The sequence below is a fragment of the Jaculus jaculus genome, chromosome 12 (assembly GCF_020740685.1).
Source record: "Jaculus jaculus isolate mJacJac1 chromosome 12, mJacJac1.mat.Y.cur, whole genome shotgun sequence".
NCBI lineage: Eukaryota > Metazoa > Chordata > Mammalia > Rodentia > Dipodidae > Jaculus > Jaculus jaculus.
In genome coordinates this window covers 68,608,125-68,629,102 of record NC_059113.1, presented here as the reverse complement: position 1 = coordinate 68,629,102, position 20,978 = coordinate 68,608,125, and the positions used below count along the sequence as shown (strand labels likewise).

The 20,978-nt window shown below is 40.5% G+C and overlaps 2 protein-coding genes across 3 annotated transcripts in view; one reads left to right on the top strand and one right to left on the bottom strand.

The window, feature by feature from the left end:
• Positions 1-16,410, bottom strand: part of Bbs12 (Bardet-Biedl syndrome 12) — a 26,811-nt gene extending 10,401 nt beyond the window's left edge. The window contains exon 1 of the mRNA XM_004667003.2: positions 16,328-16,410. The gene's annotated coding sequence lies outside the window, so the exon portion shown is untranslated. The remainder of the gene's footprint in view (positions 1-16,327) is intronic.
• Positions 16,411-16,653: 243 nt separating this feature from the next.
• On the top strand, positions 16,654-20,611 carry LOC101599798 (centrin-4). 2 transcript variants are annotated; one of them, XM_045131731.1, is made up of 5 exons: positions 16,654-16,692; positions 18,333-18,479; positions 18,942-19,070; positions 19,853-19,990; positions 20,149-20,611. In XM_045131731.1, exons 1-5 carry the CDS (start codon positions 16,690-16,692, stop codon positions 20,236-20,238), a joined length of 507 nt encoding a protein of 168 aa, XP_044987666.1. In that variant the 5' UTR covers positions 16,654-16,689; the 3' UTR covers positions 20,239-20,611. The 2 variants fall into 2 exon arrangements, with proteins under 2 accessions (XP_044987666.1, XP_012806258.1); XM_012950804.2 differs by lacking the exon at positions 16,654-16,692 and adding an exon at positions 18,111-18,233.
• The last annotated feature ends 367 nt before the right edge of the window (positions 20,612-20,978 follow it).

Sequence of the window (20,978 nt, the reverse complement as noted above, 5' to 3'; positions counted from 1 at the left end):
TTCAGGGTAAAATATGTTGGGATAACTTGCTTAAGTTTTATCAAATTTAAGTCATGGGTAAAACATAAAATTGTTTTATGTTAATAAAAATTTCTATGGCACATAAAATCAATAGCTATCAAATTTAAGCCAAAATCACTGGTTGTCAAGTAATGATTTTTCTTTCAAAAATTTATATTATATTATATTATATTAAGGGTTATATTAATATTTAGTTAACTATTTTGGCTCAGCAAAGACGAGATTCTACTCTATTGTATGTAAAGTAACTGTCTCAATTTTGGCACCATGATAACATTTCATTAGATTTGGTTAACTTACATTCAAAAATTCTAGCTATACAGAACAGTCATCTTGATTTTGATGCTACTTAGGCTGCTAATGATTTATTTACTACAATTAAGTCTGTGTTGCCTGGTTGGGACTCTTTAAGTTCCTAGATAGGTAGCTTTACAGCTGTGGGAGTTTGCCTTCTGCTTCTCTTACGCCTATTACCTCTTTTCAAGTGTTTTAATAAAGTTAATTGTAACTGTTTGCACAGAGGTCCCAGCTATACACTATAGGACATGTCCTGGGCTCTCTCAGACTTTATCCTAGTTCTCCCTGAATTTTGTCTGGCTGGTGGCCAGAGATGGATAAGAAGGGAGACGGAAAATCTAAAACAGAGAAACCTACTGGGTCAAAAAATACTGAGGATAAGATAATCTCCATTGTGATGGGCTAAGCAAACAATGGTACTTTACGACTTTTTTTAAAATTTATTTATTTGAGAGCAACAGACACAGAGAGAAAGAAAGATAGAGGGAGAGAGAGAGAATGGGCACACCAGGGCTTCCTGCCTCTGCAAACGAACTCCAGACGCGTGCGCCCTCTTGTGCATCTGGCTAACATGGGACCTGGGGAACCGAGCCTCGAACCGGGGTCCTTAGGCTTCATAGGCAAGCGCTTAACTGCTAAGCCATCTCTCCAGCCCCTTTACGACTTTTAAAATGACAGGTTTATCTAAACAGGTGGTCAGAGGCCAGAGGCTCCCACAGTGGAGTGTTTCTGGAATGCCCTTAAAATGGAGATTGCTCCAGGACCTTAGAAAAATTAATAAGGCCATTGTACCTATGGGAGCCCTACAACCAGGCATCCCCACTCCAGTAGCAATTCCTGCAGATATTGTAAAATCATTATGGACCTAAAAGATTGCTTTTTTACAATTCCCTGAGGATCGTCAGCATTTTGCATTTAGTTTACCTGTGGTAAATTTTAGAGGCCCTGAAGATAGTGGAGGCTGCAATTCTGAGCCAAAGGGTCACTTTTATCTCTTATAAAAAGCCTCTTCTCCTGGTCATTTGTGCCACTGACTTTACACCCACCAGGGTGTTCTGGCAGGAGGGGCCCCTCTTCTGGGTCCATTTAGCCTCCAAAAGTTAAAAACAGGGGATTTATATCCCATAAAAGGCTCTCCAAGAAATATCCTTCATCATGCTTTGTTTGTCCTAAACTTTTTAACCCTTGATAGTCAGGGAAATTCAGCTGCTGATCGCTTTTGGCACATAAATACAAAAAATACCTTTGCTAAAGCCATGTGGAAAGATCCTTTAACTTTAAAATAGAATAGGCCAGACCCAGTACTCATTTGGGGCCGAGGATCAGTATGCTTGTTTGACACTAAAGAAAATGCTGCGAGATGGCTGCCAGAGAGACTTGTAAAACAAGCTGATGATCCTCCAGTGACATCTCACATATCCAGGGAAGAAACAGTTCCCTGAAAGAATCTCCCTTTTTCCTAACAGGACAAAGCTGGAAGGACCTCTACTTATCTTAATCCTCTTACTCACAATCGGACCCGTTATTATAAATAAAATCATGTCTTTTGTATGTCAACAGATTAAAGCCATTAAGATGCAGCCTTTACAAGTCCATTATCACAGACTGGAGCTGGCGGATTGAGGTGTTGCCACTGAAGACCTACCACCTGGAGCTGTCACTCCCTTGATCTTACATGCTGTACTTATTTACTATACTGCTGTCCTCTACACCTCTGCTATCACTGTGGTCTACCTATTATGGCCAAATAGCTACCCCTCCTTTAGGAGCTGCATAGGATTCAGACCTATGCATATCGGCTCACAATAAAGTGAGTGCAATATGGGCACAAATGTGAGTGTGAGGCAAAGTACCGCAAGGGAACGTCCCTTTCTGACTGCTTCTAAATTCCCTGAGAGAAATACCTGGCTTGCATGGAGGTTGGTACCATAACTGTTATCACTAAGGCCGTGCCTCACTCTCAGGCCACATAGGCCCTGCCTCCCCTCCCCAAAAGGTACCAATGGCCAAAGATTGTGGGAAAAAGACATCCCCACGGGAGGAGTCGGGTCCCTACTCCCCCAGTTGGTTAATGCCCACTGCTACAAAGTGGGCCTCCCCCTCTTTTTGTATAAAAGGAGGGAGGAGATGTTGGGAGCTATGAACCAAACCTTGGCCATGTTAACAGAAACTACCATATAGCAAGTTAAGTTTCTATTTCCTCACCTAATACTCAACTACCAGAAACAAAGACTGCCATATAGCAAGTTAAGTTTCTATTTCCTCACCTAATACTCAACTACCAGAAACAATGGGATCGTACACCTGGCTAAACACTCCCCCATCCTGCTGGTAGCTGATGAAGAAACAAAGGCATTGCAGTTTAACCAGTAACTCTGTGATCGTTGCCCTAACTATGTGCCCTTCCCCCTACAACTCCTTGCCCTGACCACATCCCCTTCCCCCTACAACCCTATATAAACCTACATGTAAGAATAAACTCTTGAGGCCTTGACAAACACCTAGCATGGTCTCCTTCTTGTGTCTGTTTGCCTTTTTTCACCCAGGTTAGCTTCTCCTCGAGTCCTTGTTCAACTCCCTGCTGGCCGGGGCACAAGGTCTCCCAAAAGAAGACAGATTTATGTCAGAGCACTTGATGACCCACCATAGGTTAGTGGCAAGACCCTACTGCTGAAGACACCACACACTGTTGGTACATATCACAGAGTGAAATAGCTGGAAACTGGAAGAGATTCAGTCCCCAGACAGTGAGCGCATGCAGTGCCGGTAGGTGCTACATGAGTGACTGGGGGATAATGACCAATATTTGTCTAAGCAATGTATGGTCTAACCTACTTAGCAGCAAACAACCTGACGTGATGCTCACACAAATGCAATAGTGGTGCATAGCCATGGTGGAAAACCAAATGCTCTTGGTTTGGCTAAATGATCTGCTCAGTGGAACAGAACCCATAGCTGGAGCTGGGAAACAAGTTGAACTGTACCCAAAAATGAACCCGCTCCCCATTAAACACTCTCTAAAAAACAATGGTTATCATATTTACCTGGTTCTAACTTTATTCTTCACTGGAGAATCTGCTTCTCTTTTGCAGACAGACACAGATCCTAAGGATAGAACCGCCCCATCATACCTCAAAAGGACCTTAGTTGAAACTAAAAATAACTGGGGAAACATGCAGGAATGCTGTTTTCCTGGTGAACCCTGAACCAGCACAACAGTGAAGGAGATAGACACAGAGAACAATCAACTCCTACCAAACCAGATATCCAGAGAAACAGATGCACCCAAGATCTCAACACAGAAGCAGACGTAATAGGAACCCAACATGGCTCAGGGCAATTTTCAGAAGAGAGGGCAGAAAGAATGTCAGAGCCACATATTGGGCCATGACACACAGAGTCATTTCCTCCTACCAAAAACTAAAGGCTAACTTCATAATGCATGACCCATATCCCCCATCAAGGAGGTTCCCTGTGGAGGGGGAGGACAGGCAGGAAGCTAACAATGGTACCAACTTGACTGTATTCACTCACTACAAAAATAAAAAAAATAAAAAAATAAATCTCACAGAGGATCTATTTACTCCCCCTCCCCATATCTTATAAGGTAAATAGACCACATTTAAAACATTAAACCGTATTTATCTTTCACACACTTGAAAACTATTTACTTCAAGGTGAACAGTAAAAAGAAACTCTAAACAAAGTTATGTTGTGATTTAATATGTAATTCCTCAATTCCTCCAACAATCAGTCTTAATACTTTAGTTTTAACTTATGTCATTACTGAACAAATTTACCAAATTATCACAGGCAGAATTATAGAGCAAGTTAAGGTTCAAACAGTTATAGATTGTGTCATAACATTTTGTGTATATTTGAAATTCAACATGGTTCTATAAAATTGATTTGGAAGAGATTAAAAATATATCTTTTTGTTACCATGGGATATATTTTATAATCATGGAAAATGTTAATAAAAATTAAAAAAACAAAAAAAAACAAAAAAAAAATATATATATATATCTTTTTGGCTCAGAAGTTGAAGGTGCTTATTTACAAAGCCAGACACACATAGTGGAGCATACATTTGCAAACTGTTTGCAGTTACAAGTGGCTCTGGCATGACCATTACCTCTCTTTTTCCATGAGACTTGTCTCCTTTTTTTTTTTTTAATTAAATCATGGCAGTGTAATCCAGTTCCTCTATTCTTTGGGTATGTTAAATATAGCTAAATTAATTTCAGAAACTGACTTACAAATTGATGGACATCATATTTTTAAAAGTGCTAAATCTACTCATAAATATATATATATATATATCTCAATTCTGATAAACTTAAAAAATTTATAATTTTTCATGTCTTCATATTCAAGCCAAAAAATGTTACTACATAATATACATTTCTTGTTTATTTTAAGTTCTGTAAAAGGTCTTTTGTTCATAGTTTACTCTATAGCCTATGTGCCTTAAATATGTAAATTCTATACTTTTTGTTAATATCAAGACTTTTCCAGATAGCAGAATACTGTAATTTGGTTTATACAAAGTCCACGATGTTTAGCTATCAATAAGCATGCATCATCAGGCCTGGCTAAAGTTCTGTAATTTTAAGATGGTTCTTGTCTTGTTCATGCTGATTTTACTAGATGACAATCACTAAGGTTCTAACCTAAGTCTTATAAAAAGTGACTAATTGTGATTTTGTTCTTAGAAAAACTGAAAAAGCTCTCCATGTGTTAGGAAAATCCACTGTATACAAACAATGTTAATATAGTTTGTCTAAGCTTCATGTAACAGTCATAAATATTTCTTTAGTTAAGCCTTAAAACTGGTCAATGGAAAAAGATACTTATTTAAGGAATTGTGTCTGTCATATTGTCTTTAATGTGTGTTAAAATCGGGCTTGCTTAACTCAACAATGACCAAGTTTTATTTTATTCTTGAGATATGTATAATCAATCTCAATCAAGGTTTCATTTAATTAATTGTCTCATTTCTGGTATCTTAAGTTCATTGCTTATTGATATTGATACCTAAAACATGTTTCCTGCCCTAGAAAAATAACCTTAAATTGCTGTTCTACTTCTAGTTTGGGGGGTAACTGGTACTTGCATTGATATAAAGACTAGCCAAAGTTGTTTTAAAACACAGATGCTAGGTTTTTATACTGTCTTACCTTTTTCCTGGTATACAATTTCTGGAGTAAATCAATTAACTTACAGTTACTGATAAAATAATTGAAAAAATATTGTTTTCAGGGCTACTAAATGTTCTGCCTATACTTATAACTGACAGATACTTAAAAGATAGAATGTGTATGCTTTCTATGTTCCAGATATAGCTTATACTGTTACCTCGCAACTAAACTTAAACATTAATCAAAATGATTTTAAACTATTAAGGCATTCTCTAACCAGATCTGCTTTGCTAACCAGATATGTTCTGAACCCTTTTAAACTAATCTGTTTTGCTAATCAGATATGTACAGTCTCCAAGTGATTAATAACCATATGTAGAAGCCAAAAGAAATTGGAAACATTGGAGTTAAAAGGATAACCAATATTTTGGTTTTGTTCCCAAGGTCAAAAGGCCACAGGAGATGATGGGATACTTGAACTTCTAGCCTCTGGTAAGTTAGCTGTCCTCTTGATTAGAGAAGATGTGGAGACCCAGAAATGAATTGCAAGTCAGGGTATCTGAAACAGGAGAGTCACACTGGAGGAAGATCAGTCCTCCAGGCTTCCCAAAAGAGAAGGCTACTTGGCCAGCATGTATTAAGAAAAAAAAAAAAAAAAAAAAAAAAATATATATATATATATATATATATATATATATATATATATATATATATATACACACACACACACACACACACACACACACACACACACACACAAAATAAACAATGATTCAGAAGAACAGGCTCCCCTGTCTGATGCTGACTTACAATATTAAACTCTACCATTAACTCAAGTCTTCTGCCTCTGCCTGTCCATAATTAACTTCATCTACCCTAGCCCCAGCTCCTCCCACTTGCCTTAGCCAAAATCAGAACTATTCCTCAGGTCCCTCCTTCCCTAGCCCTTACCCTCTCTCATCCAGGAAGTACACTGCCACCCCAACGGTCATTCTCAAACTAAATCTCTTGTGTTCCTACTCTTCCGCTGATCCTAAAAAGCCCCTTTGCCTCCTCTTGCCCCAAGCCTTCTATCTCTCACCTCTGAATGCTCATCCTCCCTTTACAACTGGCATTTTGACAAGAGTAACAAGTGCCTTTATTCTCTCTTATGTGTTCTCACAAGGTGCACAGAGCCCATCTCCCTCACCTTCTCCATAGCAGTTGTTTGCCAGTGACTGCCCTGAAGCCAGCTCAATACAGGGATGGTATGAGAGAAGTCTCCATTTCACTCAGGACCAAATCATAACAAATGCTAAACCAGTGCTATTGACCTCACCACTCTGCCACCTCTAGCCACCATGAAACTGCTTCCTCATCACCTGCCCTGAAGAGAGACCCATCAACTGCATTATCCAGCTTCTCCTATCAGAATTCATCACCATTATGGTCAAAAAAAAAAAAAAAAAAAAGCCTTCATTAACAAAAGGCTGCAATGTTAGGTTGGGGCAAAATGTAGTCAGCAGGATGGCAGTGGAGACATATGGAAGTGGATCATCCACATTCCTCAAGGAACCACCCAGCCAGCATCTCTTCCTTGCCTAACAATGCCCCAAGTCTAGGTTTCATGCTCCCTTATCTCTCACAAGACACCTGGTCACTGTTCTGGTCTCACACCCTAGCTATTTGAAATGTAAAGAACAAGGGAGTGTTTTTCCCTTCTTTCCCTTCCCCCAACTGAAGAACTCTATATAGCCCAGTACATGTAATCTCTAAGCTGACTGTGCTCTGCTCTTGAGAGTAAGTCCTGGCAGCTTATGTTTTACCTGAATAAAAGCTTCCATCTTTGCCTCAAGGTGGTGATGGTCTTGGTCCAGATACAGTTTCTCTTACTAGTTTTATAAGAAAGATGATTAATTATGGGGCAAGATTAGATGATTGAAGGAAATGGGAAGAAAACTTTCAATGCTAGACATAGAATGCTTGTTAATAAAGACTTTTTAGGGGACTGGAGGGATTGCTTAGTGGTTAAGGTGCTTGCCTCCAAAGCTGAAGGACCCAAGTTCAACTGCTTAGGAACTGTGTAAACCAGATGCACAAGGGGGCACACACGTCTGGAATTCATTTGCAGTGGCTGGAGGACCTGGGATGCCCATTCTCTCCCTCCCCCATCCTCTCTACCTGCCTATTTTTGTATCTCTCTTAAATAAAAATAAAACATTTTTAAATGACTTTTTTCTTGGAGTGGAACTTAGACCAGAATGTTAAAGCATGTGGATGAAGGAGTGCATATGTAGAAAAGATATAAGAAATCTAAAAAGACCAAGCTTTGCCTAAAATTAATTTACTTTTATAAGGAACAGAAAGCTAAATTTCAGGCTAAACATAAATAAACACCATGCCTAAAATTAAAGATTTTTCAACTGCTCACAGACTCTTACAAATGCTCTAAAAGTTTTATATAGGGACATAGACTTAATCTAAATTCAGCTTACATTAGATACGGGTGATATCCTATGCCAGGTTGGTCACAAAGTCATAACCACAGATGTAATTAATATTCTTTGGAGGTCTAAACAGGTTAGATATAGACAAGACCCTGTCACATTATGTATTGCAAATAGGTAAAATAAATTTCCTAGGTTAAAAAAAAAAAACAACTTCAGAGTAAGACAAGGAATGTCAAGATGCTTAGTTTTCTGCTCTGTCATTTCCTTTTGCTCTTGCTTACTGTTATATGCTATTAATGTCATGGGAAGCTGGATTCTGGAAAAAGGGATAGTACCCTTTTATCTCAGACCCTATACAACTTTAAGACATGTGTTCCCTTGACCCTGTCCAGAGACAAAACATGGCCAATTGTCTCTAACAAGGAAAAGGGAATGACAACAAAATAAACTCTGGTTCTCTTTACAGTTCCTCTCTTTTGAACACCTAAAGTCACATCTGTTAGATGAAATTTCTCACTAGACAAAAAGGTTAAATAGGTAAACTGAGTCAAGGTACTTGATCAGGTTACAAAGTCCTTATATAAGTCAAGCATCGGGGTTATCTAAAATATATATGAGGGTATAAACAGACATAATAAAAAGGTATCAAGGAAATGATCTCCCTAATCAAATGATCTCTCTCATCTGTCTCTCTCTAGTATCAACAAATGTAGGATCCCTATATTTAAGGAAATAAAACCAAAGATTACCTTTAAAACAATACCCTTTAGTCCCTAGACCATCCTGAATCATATGCAAATGGGGGGATCCATATCCAAGCTCCCAAAGAACAGGGAAGGGAAAGCAGTCCTGGGAAACCCCTTCCCCAGAAGGACATATAGGCTGTCAAGATGCAGAAGTCTTCATGCTTGGGCCTACCTTGCCAATGGCATTGCTTATATACTGTGATGTAAGACACATGCAGGGCTGAGGGAATGCTGAAGGTACTAGGGCTTGGGAGCTGGCCAGGTAAGATGAGCACAGATATCCTGTCCTGGACCTTCCTTGCTCCCAAAGGTTCATAGACCACACTTGTGCCCCCATTTAGTTGGGGAGAAAATGGAATTTTGGGTGAGGAAAGCCCTAATTTCTTCTCCTAAATCTGGTTGAAGGGATGCCCCCTTCTACAAGAAGATGCAAGCCAGGATTTGGCATAACCTGACTCTAGACTCTTCTTTTCCCTTTCCTCCACTTTGTTCCAGATAAGACAGTTGGCTTCCAAGACACCCCCCAAAGTTTCTGCAAGCTTGTCTCCTGAGAAAGTAGGCTCATTTAGATAATACAGGGAGAACAGGAATTTCTCATTACTTTTCCCCCAGAGACTTACAGAGATTGGTAACTGAACCAGATAGGAGCTTAAAATAGTTGTTCCAGGTGGCAACTTCTGCTTATTATAATTGGCAAGCCAAGAAAAAGAAAAAGGGACCAGAAAGGGAAATAAAGAATAAAGGAGTGACCTTACCAGAAGATCATACCAGTAATGGAAGTTGCTCAGGGAAGGGCATTTAATTGGATAAAACCTAAAGTATGTTTATTTAATGCCAAGGTTTTAACAGTAGAGAAACTGAGTTTTGTGGTTAAGACTTAACCCATCAATGCCAAACTATTATGGCTTAAGGGTTATAAAAACTGGCTTTGGGCTGGAGAGATGGCTTAGCGGTTAAGCGCTTGCCTGTGAAGCCTAAGGACCCCAGTTCGAGGCTCGGTTCCCCAGGTTCCACGTTAGCCAGATGCACAAGGGGGCGCACGCGTCTGGAGTTCGTTTGCAGAGGCTAGAAGCCCTGGCGTGCCCATTCTCTCTCTCTCCCTCTATCTGTCTTTCTCTCTGTGTCTGTCTCTCTCAAATAAATAAATAAATAAAAAATAATGGGTTTCATTTAAAAAAAACAAAACTGGCTTTAAGACTCTCAGTAAAGTAAATTAGTTTCCTCTCTTCATCAAGGTTTTAACTATTGTAGAAACTGAGTCTTAAGATAAAGGTTCAAGGATAAGTGTTTAATTTCCAAAGATGAGGTACTCATACCTAAAGATATTGTGACTTTAAAGATAGCTCCTGTTTTATTTATCCTAATTCTATTGAATGGTCATCACTAAGTTTAATCACTTAGGTTTAAGTGATTTAATTTCAGTAACAATAACTTTCACCTTTCTTTTAGGTAAAATACATTGGGATAGCTTGTCTCACCTTTATCAATTCTAAGTCTGGGTAAAACATAAATTGTTTTATGTTAATAAAAATTCCTATGGTGCATAAACTCAGTTGCTATCAATATTAAGCTAAAAACAGTTGTCAAATGATGTTTTCTCTTTCAAAACAGATTTTTGTCAAGGGTTGCATTACAGCTTAGCTGTTTTGGCTCCACAATGACCAGATTCTGCTCTATTAGATGTAAAGTAGCTGTCTCATTTCTGGAATCTCAAGTCCAGTGCTTATAACAAAATTAACTCTTAAGAAATAGTCCCTATTTTAGGGTACAGCCTCATGCTTTAACAACAGCCCTCATCTGAGAGAAATAATTTCAAGCTCTGTGGTTCTGTTTCCAATGTTCCTTGGGTAATTGGTACCCACACAGGACTAACCAAAGATGTTTTCAAACACAGGTGCTAGGATTATACTGTCTTACTTATCCTTTTTTGACAATTTCTAGGTTAAATTAAGTGGTTTAGATTTGTATTGTTCTCAAGACTGGTAATAGGCTCTGCTTGTATTTATAAGTATTAAATACTTATTTAAAGGGTAAGATGTTTCTACTTCCTATGCTTTAGATATGGCCTATGCTGCCATAGGTCAACCACATTTTAAAAGGTTGGACAAAATGACTTTAAGCTCTTGTGTCATTCTTTAACTAAATCAATTTCAGTAATCAAATATGCTGTATATGTAGTACATCCAGGCTGGTATAACTTCTTTTCTAAGTGTGTTAATAACCTATGTAGAAGTCAAAGCCAACTGGAATCATTGGAACAAAAAAGCCAATATTTTGGCCTGTGCTCCCAGGTCATGAGGCCACTGGAGATGATGGGACACTTCTACACTGGCTCCCTGGTAAGTCACCTGTTTTCCTGAGCATGGAGGATACAGGGACCCAAACAAAATTGGTGTATAGCCTGAAACAGGAGAGTCACAACTGAGGAAAAATCAGTCCTCCTAACTTCCCAAAAAAGAACAAACTATTTGGCCAGCAAGGCCCTGACTCATCCTAACACATAGAAAAACCAGTACTATAGAAGCTATAGGGCTACTCCTGGATCCCTACAGTCTCTTTGGAGAGCCATTAGTGACTTCCAAAATTAATCCTTGATTAAATTTTGGCTATCTTCTTGGTCTTAAACACTCCGAGATAAATGTATAACCAAAGATAAAGGGATAGTTCACATATATAAATGGCCTACTAAGTAATACAACAAGACCTTTCCAAGAGGGAAAACAAACAAGGCCTTAAGACATATTGTCCCCATCTCTAATAGTTCTAATTATATAATAAAGAAAAACAACTATAGATGTCAAGAGTTATTTTCAAATCTAGAAATCTCTGACCAAAGGTCACTTAATTCAAAAGATATCCTTATACTGGGAACAATGGTGAATCTCTTCTAAATTGTGCCAGGATATCCTCAAATAAGTATTGAGATCAAAAATATATTTGTACAGCTTTTAATGGCACCCAATAGCTCTATGGCACCAACCTTTGGCCCTGGCTACCCTCAGGACAAATTTTTAAAAAGGTACACTCTGGAAGGCTATTATACAAAACATGGTATATTAACTATTATAAAGGTTAAATGTTACGTATCTGTTCCTGATAACTCTGCTAATATCTTGTCTGTTTTACAACAGATTCAGGCCATGTCAGACACTACTGTGCCATTCAATGTACAGTTCTGGAAGAAAACCTCAGCCAGCTCATGCACAGATGGTCCTGAGACAATCCAACTCATTTAGCTGGGTTCACTGGAATGCTCCCCAAAGCCTACAGGCCCACAAGAAGGACAACCTTGAAGGCAAGCAGTTTGTTGTATGCTCACTTCTCATTAACTCTTTGCTTTTATTCTTTCTTCCCACATTCTCTTCCAAGACTATCTTCCTGCACTCCATCAATATACTTTCTGGGTCCTTTAGAGACTCTCTAACTGCCACAAACAATTTCGTGAATCATTCAGCAGGAAACAGTTAACAATCTCATATTATCACCCCTTGTCCTCTAACAGCAGTTACAGTGTCTTCTCATGAGAGGGGGGTAACTGGATCCCTGAAGGTGAAAAGCATAGGAAAGTTTGCACTTGCAAGAAATCAAAGATGATTTGACTTTTTTTAAAATATTTTTTTTGTTCATTTTTTATTTATTTATTTGAGAGAGACAGACACAGGGAGAAAGACAGATAGAGGGAGAGAGATAGGATGGGCGTGCCAGGGCTTCCAGCCACTGCAAACGAACTCCAGACGTGTGCGGGCCCCTTGTGCATCAGGCTAACGTGGTACCTGGGGAACCGAGCCTTGAACCGGGGTCCTTAGGCTTCACAGGCAAGCGCTTAACCGCTAAGCCATCTCTCCAGCCCATGATTTGACTTTTTATCTCTTGGTTAGTTCCCTAGAGAACTGTTTTCCCACAATCAGAAGCCCTCCTGGAAGGGAGGTCTTTCAAAGGATTTAAACATTGTGGTTGGTCAAGTTCAGCCCCCAGAACTTAGTGCTAGGGCTAACCTCTTCCTGAGACAGCCCCTAGCCCTAATCAACTAGCTGGGCCTCTTGTTTACCTAAGCTGGAAGACAGCCCACTTCCACTAAGAGGTTATCAATACTTTGGCAAGGGGAGGGCAGACTCTCTGATTACTTGGGAACTTCCAGCTTGGGTGAGTTTTCCCCTTGTCTGGGCCTGAGTTGGCTTGGCCCAGACACAGCTGAGAGGGTCTCAGCCAAGGCCCTAGCCCTTACTCTCTGCATAGGTTCTTTATCCCCTCCAGCTCCTCACACGACAGGAGCTCCTTGAAATTTCATTCCATTCTTCTCCCCCCCCACCGGCCCTCCATGTGGGGCCTCTAGTCACATCGGTGCCTTTCCTTGGCTTTACTTCGCTCAATAAATATAATAATTTAAAAAAACTTCTGGACCTCCAGCAAGGGCAGTACATGCTCATAGTGATTTGTTTAACAGGTAAAGTGATGACATATGCAGAAAAGGGTCAGAGCAGTATCAGGTGTCAAAATGGAACTGTCCTCAAGGCAGACTTCCTTTCATTCTTGTCAAAGTTACTCTGACACTTAGAAAACCCCTTAGACCTATCAACAGGAAAGAAATCTCAGATACAGGGTAGAGAGAGAGATTCTACACATCTACTTTCCTAGTTCAGAATCTAATTATTTTAAGAAGTGATATTATTTTAAAATTTTGCTTATTTGAGAGACAGTGTATGTGTGAGAGAGAGGCAGAAAAGGGGGTGGGGTGGAGAATGGGCATGTCATGACCCCTAGCCACTGCAAACAAACTCCAGACACATGTGCTACCTTGGACACCTGGATCCTTTGGTTTTGCAGGCAAGTGCCTTAACCATTAAGCCATCTTCCCAGCCAGTGATATTCATTTTTGAGAAAGCTGTTTGTCTTTCTCTTACCACAATTAAGGACCTCCAAATTTAGAAGATGTGAGGCATCTAATGAGCACTTCCTAGGTTAAACATTGTGGTTGGTCAAGTTCAGCCCCCAGAGCTTAGTGCTAGGGCTAACCTCTTTCCTGAGACAGCCCCTAGCTCTAATCAACTAGCTGGACCTCTTGTTCACCTAAGCTGGAAGACAGCCCACTTCCACTAAGAGGTTATTAATACTTTGGCAAGGGGAGGGCAGACTCTCTGATTACTTGGGAACTTCCAGCTTGGGTGAGTTTTCCCCTTGTCACAATTTATTGGAGACTACCTTGCTGTTCTCCGTCTTCATGCAGAGAGTGGAGTATGTCAAGGCCACCTATATGCACTTTAAGCTCTTATCTCTTTTGCATGTAGGGGAGGGTGTGTGGGGGGTTGTTAAGATAAAGTTTCCCTCTGCAGCCCAAGAACTCACTATGTACAGGCTGGCCTCAAGCTCACAGTAATCCTCCTGCCTTAGCCTCCCACATGTTTAGATTATAGGCATGAGGTGCCATGTCCAGCTGGCTCTATCCATTTTATGTGATGATTCTAACCTCCTTATGAGTTTGTAGTTTATTTCCCATCCCAATTTAGATAACAAGAGACCAGGAGCAAGAAGGATGCTCATCAGAATGAAATAGCTTTGAGCCTCAGATGCTGCCCTTTCAAAAAACATTATTTTAAATACTCATTTATCTGCAAGCAGAGAGATAGATGATATGTAGAGAGTTAGCCAGACAAATAACAGTATGGGTGCACCAGGGCCTCTGGCCACTGCAAATGAAGTCCAGATGCATGCGTCACTTTGTGCATCTGGCTTAAGTGGGTACTGGGGATTTGAACCTGGGTTATTAGGCTTTGCAGGCAAGCACCTTAACTGCTGAACCTCTCCAGCCTCTCAAAACTTATTTTCTAAGTTTTAGTTTCCTGAAGGATTATTCCTAAACACTAGTAGTAATTTGGCTTGCTAATAGCAGGAATTATAATTTCCTCTCTATCCCTCTTTCCCTGCCACCCACCCCACTATGTCTGCTTCTCTGATCCCACTGTTATCTTATGGAGGCTTTCCTAGGCACTAAAATTTAATTGGGTCATCTCTAATCCATGGGACTTATCTTTTTTTTTCTCCCATCCCTCCCTAAGAGGGATTTTTTCCTAAGGTATTTTCTTCTAAGAATTAATGTGGGACACACCCTCTCCTAGCTGTGCTTCCCAACTGGGTTTACACATCTTGCTGTGTCAACAATTATTGTAGCAACTTTGTTCCCTGTCTTTGTTCCATATGCTCCTCTTATGCCAAGGCCACTTGAGGAAGGGTGCCCCACAGTCTATTCAGGGTGTCCTCTAGTTTTCAAGTTATTTGGCAGATTTATGTACAGTAAAGTTTAGGAAGACTTAAATATAATTCTTTTTATTTAGGATAAAATACAATTTGACAATTTGATTCTGATAAACAAGTTTGTGTGTGTTCAAGCATATATACACACACACATACATACAATTTTTGTACTCTATTTAAAATAAGTTTCTTAATCAAAAATAAAATCCCAGGACCTTACCTCAGAACATGTTGTTTATTTCTATCTTACAGATACATACTCTTGAGTATCCTTTCTTTCTTTACCTTGAATGTGATAAATCATTCATGATGCAAAACAAATACTACATTTGATACAGCCTTTTTCAAAGCCCTAGGAGGCAGTCTCACCTTCCCTTCCTGTACTCCCAAATCCCTTATCTTATCACTGTAAATGAAAAACACTGCATTTATGCTTGTGTCTACTTCCTCCACTAATCTGTGTTTTTAATCCTTACTTGCTATGACCAAACCCTCTCAAATTCACCAGTAGCTGGCATAAAGTAAAATGTGGAGAAAGCACTGAATAAATTTGGTAGATTATGCCTGTATATAGATTTAATATTTCCCTCAATTATTAAAGTACTGTAGTACAATCATATTAGTAAGAGCCAAACAGACACTTTTCAACACTGGAGTATATCCTAGTTCAGGCCTAGGAATCAGAATCTAAATCAATCATTAAGAGTTTTAATGAAAATATCCCAGTTTAAGAGCCTAAATCATAGTACATAAAAATGGGTTAACAGGGGCTGAGGAGATGGCTCAACGTTTCAAGACACTTGCTTCCAAAGCCTGACCCTGATTCCTGGTGTCCATGTACAGCCAGATACACAGAGTGGTTCTTGCATCTGGAGTTCCTTTACTGCAACAAGAGGCCAGCGTGCCCATTCTCTCTCTCTTTCTCTGCTTGCATATAAATAAATTCATTAAAAAAAAAAGTTGGGCTGGAGAGATGGCTTAAAGGTAAAGGCGCTGGCCTGTGAACCCAGTTTAGCCTCTACATAAGCCAGCCATTCAAGGTGATGCATGCACACAAGGTGGCACACGCGTCTGGAATTGATTTTAGTGGCTGGAGGCCCTGATATGCTAACTCTCTCGCTCTCAAATAATAATAATAAAAAAAGTTAACAGTGTTTTAATTGTCACTGTATCAAACAAGGAGAGCTCAGAAACTGGAATTAAATTGGGTATATGTTTGGTCTCAGAAATATCTTCAACATTAAAGGCGCGGCTTATGCCCTTAAAAACTGAATAGGAGTGAAAAAACTGAAGGATTATAGGAAAATGACCTAACATTTTACTCAATTCACAAAATATCTCGAACTTGCATGGAGAAAACCTTACACAGGAAAACTGGCTCCTGCGTGAGGTTAACCGTGCCTAGGCCCGGCGGGTGACGCGGCGGAGCTCGTGCCTTACTTACTCGTGAGGGCGGACCGGGTCGGGGGCTCGCGCAGCACTCAGCCCTGCCGCGTTGCTCCAGGGGACCGCGCCGGGCGAGGCCTGGACCACGCGCGCACACCCCCACGCCACCGCGCCGCCCGCCCCTCGCCCCTCCGTCCAGACCCGCCCTGCCGTCTGTCGTGGCTCGCGCATGCCTGGGGCTGACAGCCCGCCGATCGCGTCGTCTCTCCCATTGGTCTGCATGGCCGTCGATCATCGGGCGTGGTGAGCAGCTGCCGAGCGGCGTCAGCGGGGCTTTAGCTGCGGCCCGGAGCGCGCAGGTGCAGTGACGCAAGCAGCCGTTAGGCGGCGCGGCCGCGGGCGCCTGCGCGGGTTTGGGACATGGTGAGTGCGCTGCGGGCACCTGCTGTCTGAAGCTGGGGTGGATAAGAGAATTTCGTTCAGTTTATGAAATGTATTATTTGCCTCCCTATCATGATGCTTGGATATCGTTAGTAACACACCTGTGTCGCCAGATAGCTCGTTACTCGTGACTGTAGGTACTGAAGGTGGGTCTCCATTTTCCCCTCCTGGTCAACTCATCCACTCATTCTGTGAAGGAGAGCTGCAGTGCTGGGAGACACGGGTCTGCTGTCAGAAGGGACTAAATGCAGCGGAGTGAGGAGCTTCAAGAGTGTGCGAAGCCTGTAGCTGCAGACAGCCCCAACAACTTTGGCCACTGACTCTGGGCCACTGACAGCAGGGAAGCCACTGACAGCCCGAGGGCTACCCACTAGGGCAAAAGACTGTCAGGGGACCGCCAACTTGTACCACTGACTGTCACCAACTTGGATCACTGACAGTCAGGACAAAGACCACTGCCACAGACTCGGGCCACTGACCGCCAGCCTGGGAGCTACCACTGATTTTTCCTGCAGGGAACATGAAGACTCAAGCTTGCTCCTGGACCCGGGAAAAGCACCCCAGCAGAATCTGCAACCCTGTAACCAAGAATCCTAAGCCACCACAGCCAACACACATGAAAAGAGGCCACATAGACTCACAGCTGTTTCCTCCGGCACTCCTTCATCCCAGTTGGAAGAATCCACAGACCAACGCTGACTCAGCTTGCTTGTCAGAAAATGGCAAATAGCAGGAGTGACCTTCATCTTCCACATACCAAGTGGATACTCGTGATTGAACCTTTTCTTCCAGATCCCCATAGTACCTTTTCACCTGAGAAAAGTGTTGTTCACTTTTGTGCTTATGTAACATTGGACACTTGCTAGCAGTGTAGGTGAAAATACCATGATCCAATCAAACAGCCTCCCTCCATTACACAAATTTTATAATGAAACATGGGCACATGTGAAAGTACATGTTCTTTAAATGAATACTTTTCTAAAAAACCAAGGAAACATAATTGAATTCTGTCTTAACACCACCTAATGTTCTAAGCCATGTTCCTTAGTGTTTCCATTTCAAAAGTTAGTTTTTCTTTTTTTTTTTAATTATTTATTTATTTATTTATTTATTTGAGAGCGTCAGACACAGAGAGAAAGACAGATAGAGGGAGAGAGAAAGAATGGGCCCGTCAGGGCTTCCAGCCTCTGCAAACAAACTCCAGATGCATGCGCCCCCTTGTGCATCTGGCTAACGTGGTACCTGGGGAACCGAGCCTCGAACCGGGGTTCTTAGGCTTCACAGGCAAGCGCTTAACCGCAAAGCCATCTCTCCAGCCCTCAAAAGTTAGTTTTTAAGGAAAAAAATCAAAGTGATAAACACCAGGCTTTCAATCAAGATATTTATAACCATGTTCAGGAGGCTGAGGCAAGAGGATTGTAGGTTCCAGGCCAGCCTGAGATCCATAGGAGACTCTTTTTAAAAATATTTTGAAAAAGGATATAATCAAAAGCACAAGGATCCACATGGGGGAACCAATCGAGGTACTATATAATAGGAAATGGGATGCTTGAACATGTTCACTTGTTAGACTAATTTTAATCATATAGATCCTCCTTCACCCATATGCTTATTTATTACAGGCTTCCAGCTACCGTACAAGTTTAGACCAGTGGAAGAAAAAAGCAGCCAAAATCGAATTGCATGAAACCCAAAAGCAAGAAATTAAAGAGGCCTTTGACTTATTCAATGTTGATGGGTCTGGAACCATAGATGTAAAAGAATTGAAGGTTCTGAAATTATTTCTAAGATATTTCAAGCCATGTTACTATTTCTGTGAGACTCTTTTTAGGAGCATTCTTGGGGGAGGCGGATGGTGGGAGGAATTGAACCCAGAGCTATGGAAGGGCTTTTACCCTTGAGCTCACCCCAATACATATTGTGGGACTCTTTAAACCTTTCACAGCAGTCTTCTGAAAGCTTTATATGAAGTCTCTTGAATGTGTATATATAGCCTGCATTGAGGGAATATCATGCAAATATTTTTATTGTGTTTTATATATGAGTAGACTAAGGCCCAGGGGTAATGGTGTTGTTTCCTCTGTGGTAAAGTGTAGAATTTGATCAGGGCCTGGTGACCCGGATGTCTAGGTTTATGCTCAGTCTGTATTAAGAAGGATAGAAGCTACTAGTAATGTGAAAGTTCTGAGTGAGAACATGACATATTAAAATGCATTTCCTTCCTGTTTCAGATTGCAATGCGGGCCTTAGGATTTGAGCCAAAGAAAGAAGAAATTAAACACATGATAGCAGAAATTGACAACGAAGGAACTGGCACCATTAACTTTGAAGATTTCTTTGTTGTTATGAGTGTAAAAATGGTATAGTTATAATTTATTTTTCAAAGAAATGCATTAATAGTATACATGCTAGGGATGGAGCAGTCAGAGGGTTTGTGAGAGAATCAGACAGATAGAATTTGGTAGAAATAAAGATTAAAGATGTTTTGAGAGTGGCAAGGAAAAGATTGGGGCAGTGAAGGTTTTTAACAGGAAATACCAAGAATATATGATAGGATAGGGAGAAGAAAGCTGGAATTCATAGTCTTATATTTGACACAAATAAAATTGTCTATTTTTGCTAGTCACTAATCCTGAGACAACTTTCTCTTAGAACGGACTTTTTAAAAATTTATTTATTTATTTATTTATTTGAGAGCGACAGACATAGAGAGAAAGACAGATAGAGGGAGAGAGAGAGAGAATGGGCGCGCCAGGGCTTCCAGCCTCTGCAAACGAACTCCAGACGCGTGCGCCCCCCTTGTGCATCTGGCGAACGTGGGACCTGGGGAACCGAGCCTCGAACCGGGGTCCTTAGGCTTCACAGGCAAGCGCTTAACCGCTAAGCCATCTCTCCAGCCCTAGAACGGACTTTTTGGTAACATGCTAATAAGGTACACATTTTGTCACTTCTTTTTTCATTCATAAATGTTGCATTTATGTAACTTGAGGGCAGATGTTAGTATATGGGAATAATATTGCAAGAGTAAGTCAGAAAGAAGTTGGCTATCTGGTACATTGCCAATTGAGAACTCAAAGGCCAGTAATTCCAGTCTGGTACAATAAATAAATGGTTGATTAAAACAGTTATTAATTTTTTAAAGAGTGAAAAAGATGAAAATGAAGAAATATTGAAGGCTTTTAAATTATTTGATGATGATGCTACTGGAAGGATAACACTAAATAATATCAAGAGGGTTGCCAAGGAACTTGGAGAAAATGTAACAGAGGAGGAACTTCAGGTAAATCTTATTTTATAGTTATGATGTACATGTACTTTAATGTGATCTATAAAGCTAGTTCTGCTCAGTTAAACAATTGTTGAGTTTATATTTGAGTATTCATTTATATCATTATGAACTTTAAAAGATTTCACATCATGTTGCATTTTGCTTCACAGGAAATGCTTGATGAAGCAGATCGTGATGGGGATGGAGAGATCAATGAGGAAGAGTTTTTGAGGCTGATGAAGAGGACTACTCTTTATTAACTCTGGCTTAGTGCCTTCTGGAAGCTTTGGCAGCCTCCTATTTGTCATACAGTTCAGTGATGTGATACCTTAGTAAGGTTCCTGTTTGTCTGCCATTCAGTTCAGTAATGTGATACCTTAGCATCTTCAATCCCCAGTTTTAGTTTATACGCAGATTGGACTGCTGATGCCTGACTATGTAGCAAGTTACATGTTTCTACCAATGTTATTTAAACTGTGGTATTGAGAAACAAAGGAAATACAACTTGGAACTGTGAACCCAAGCCGCTTTTTTTTTTTTTTTAAAGCTTCAGGTTCCAAAGACTTAGATCTCTCCTCCCTATTTTAGTTTCATAAAGTTGGTTCCATGGCCAAATGAATTTGACCCCCCAATAAAACAGCAACAAAAAATTGTTACCTTATAATTTTCCTTTAGTATGACTTTTAAAAGGCTGATGAATATTTGCTTTTAAACCAGTTCTTCAAATACATGAAGTTTTAAATAAAACTAGCTGATGACTGCATTTGTTACTTCTTCTATATGTGCTCTAAAGGTACCCCCTCAAAACCCAAGTGTTGTCAGTGTAGTCGTGTGAACAGATAGATAAGCCACAGGGGTAGTCCTTTTGTTAGCAGATCCTTTTAGAAAAAGGTTCTCAGGGCTTCTGAAAGCTTGTCCTGTGCTCAGCCATGGAACACCCCTACCGACCGAATAGATTATGTGGAAGACTGAATATCAGTACTTGATGATAAGTCAGAGT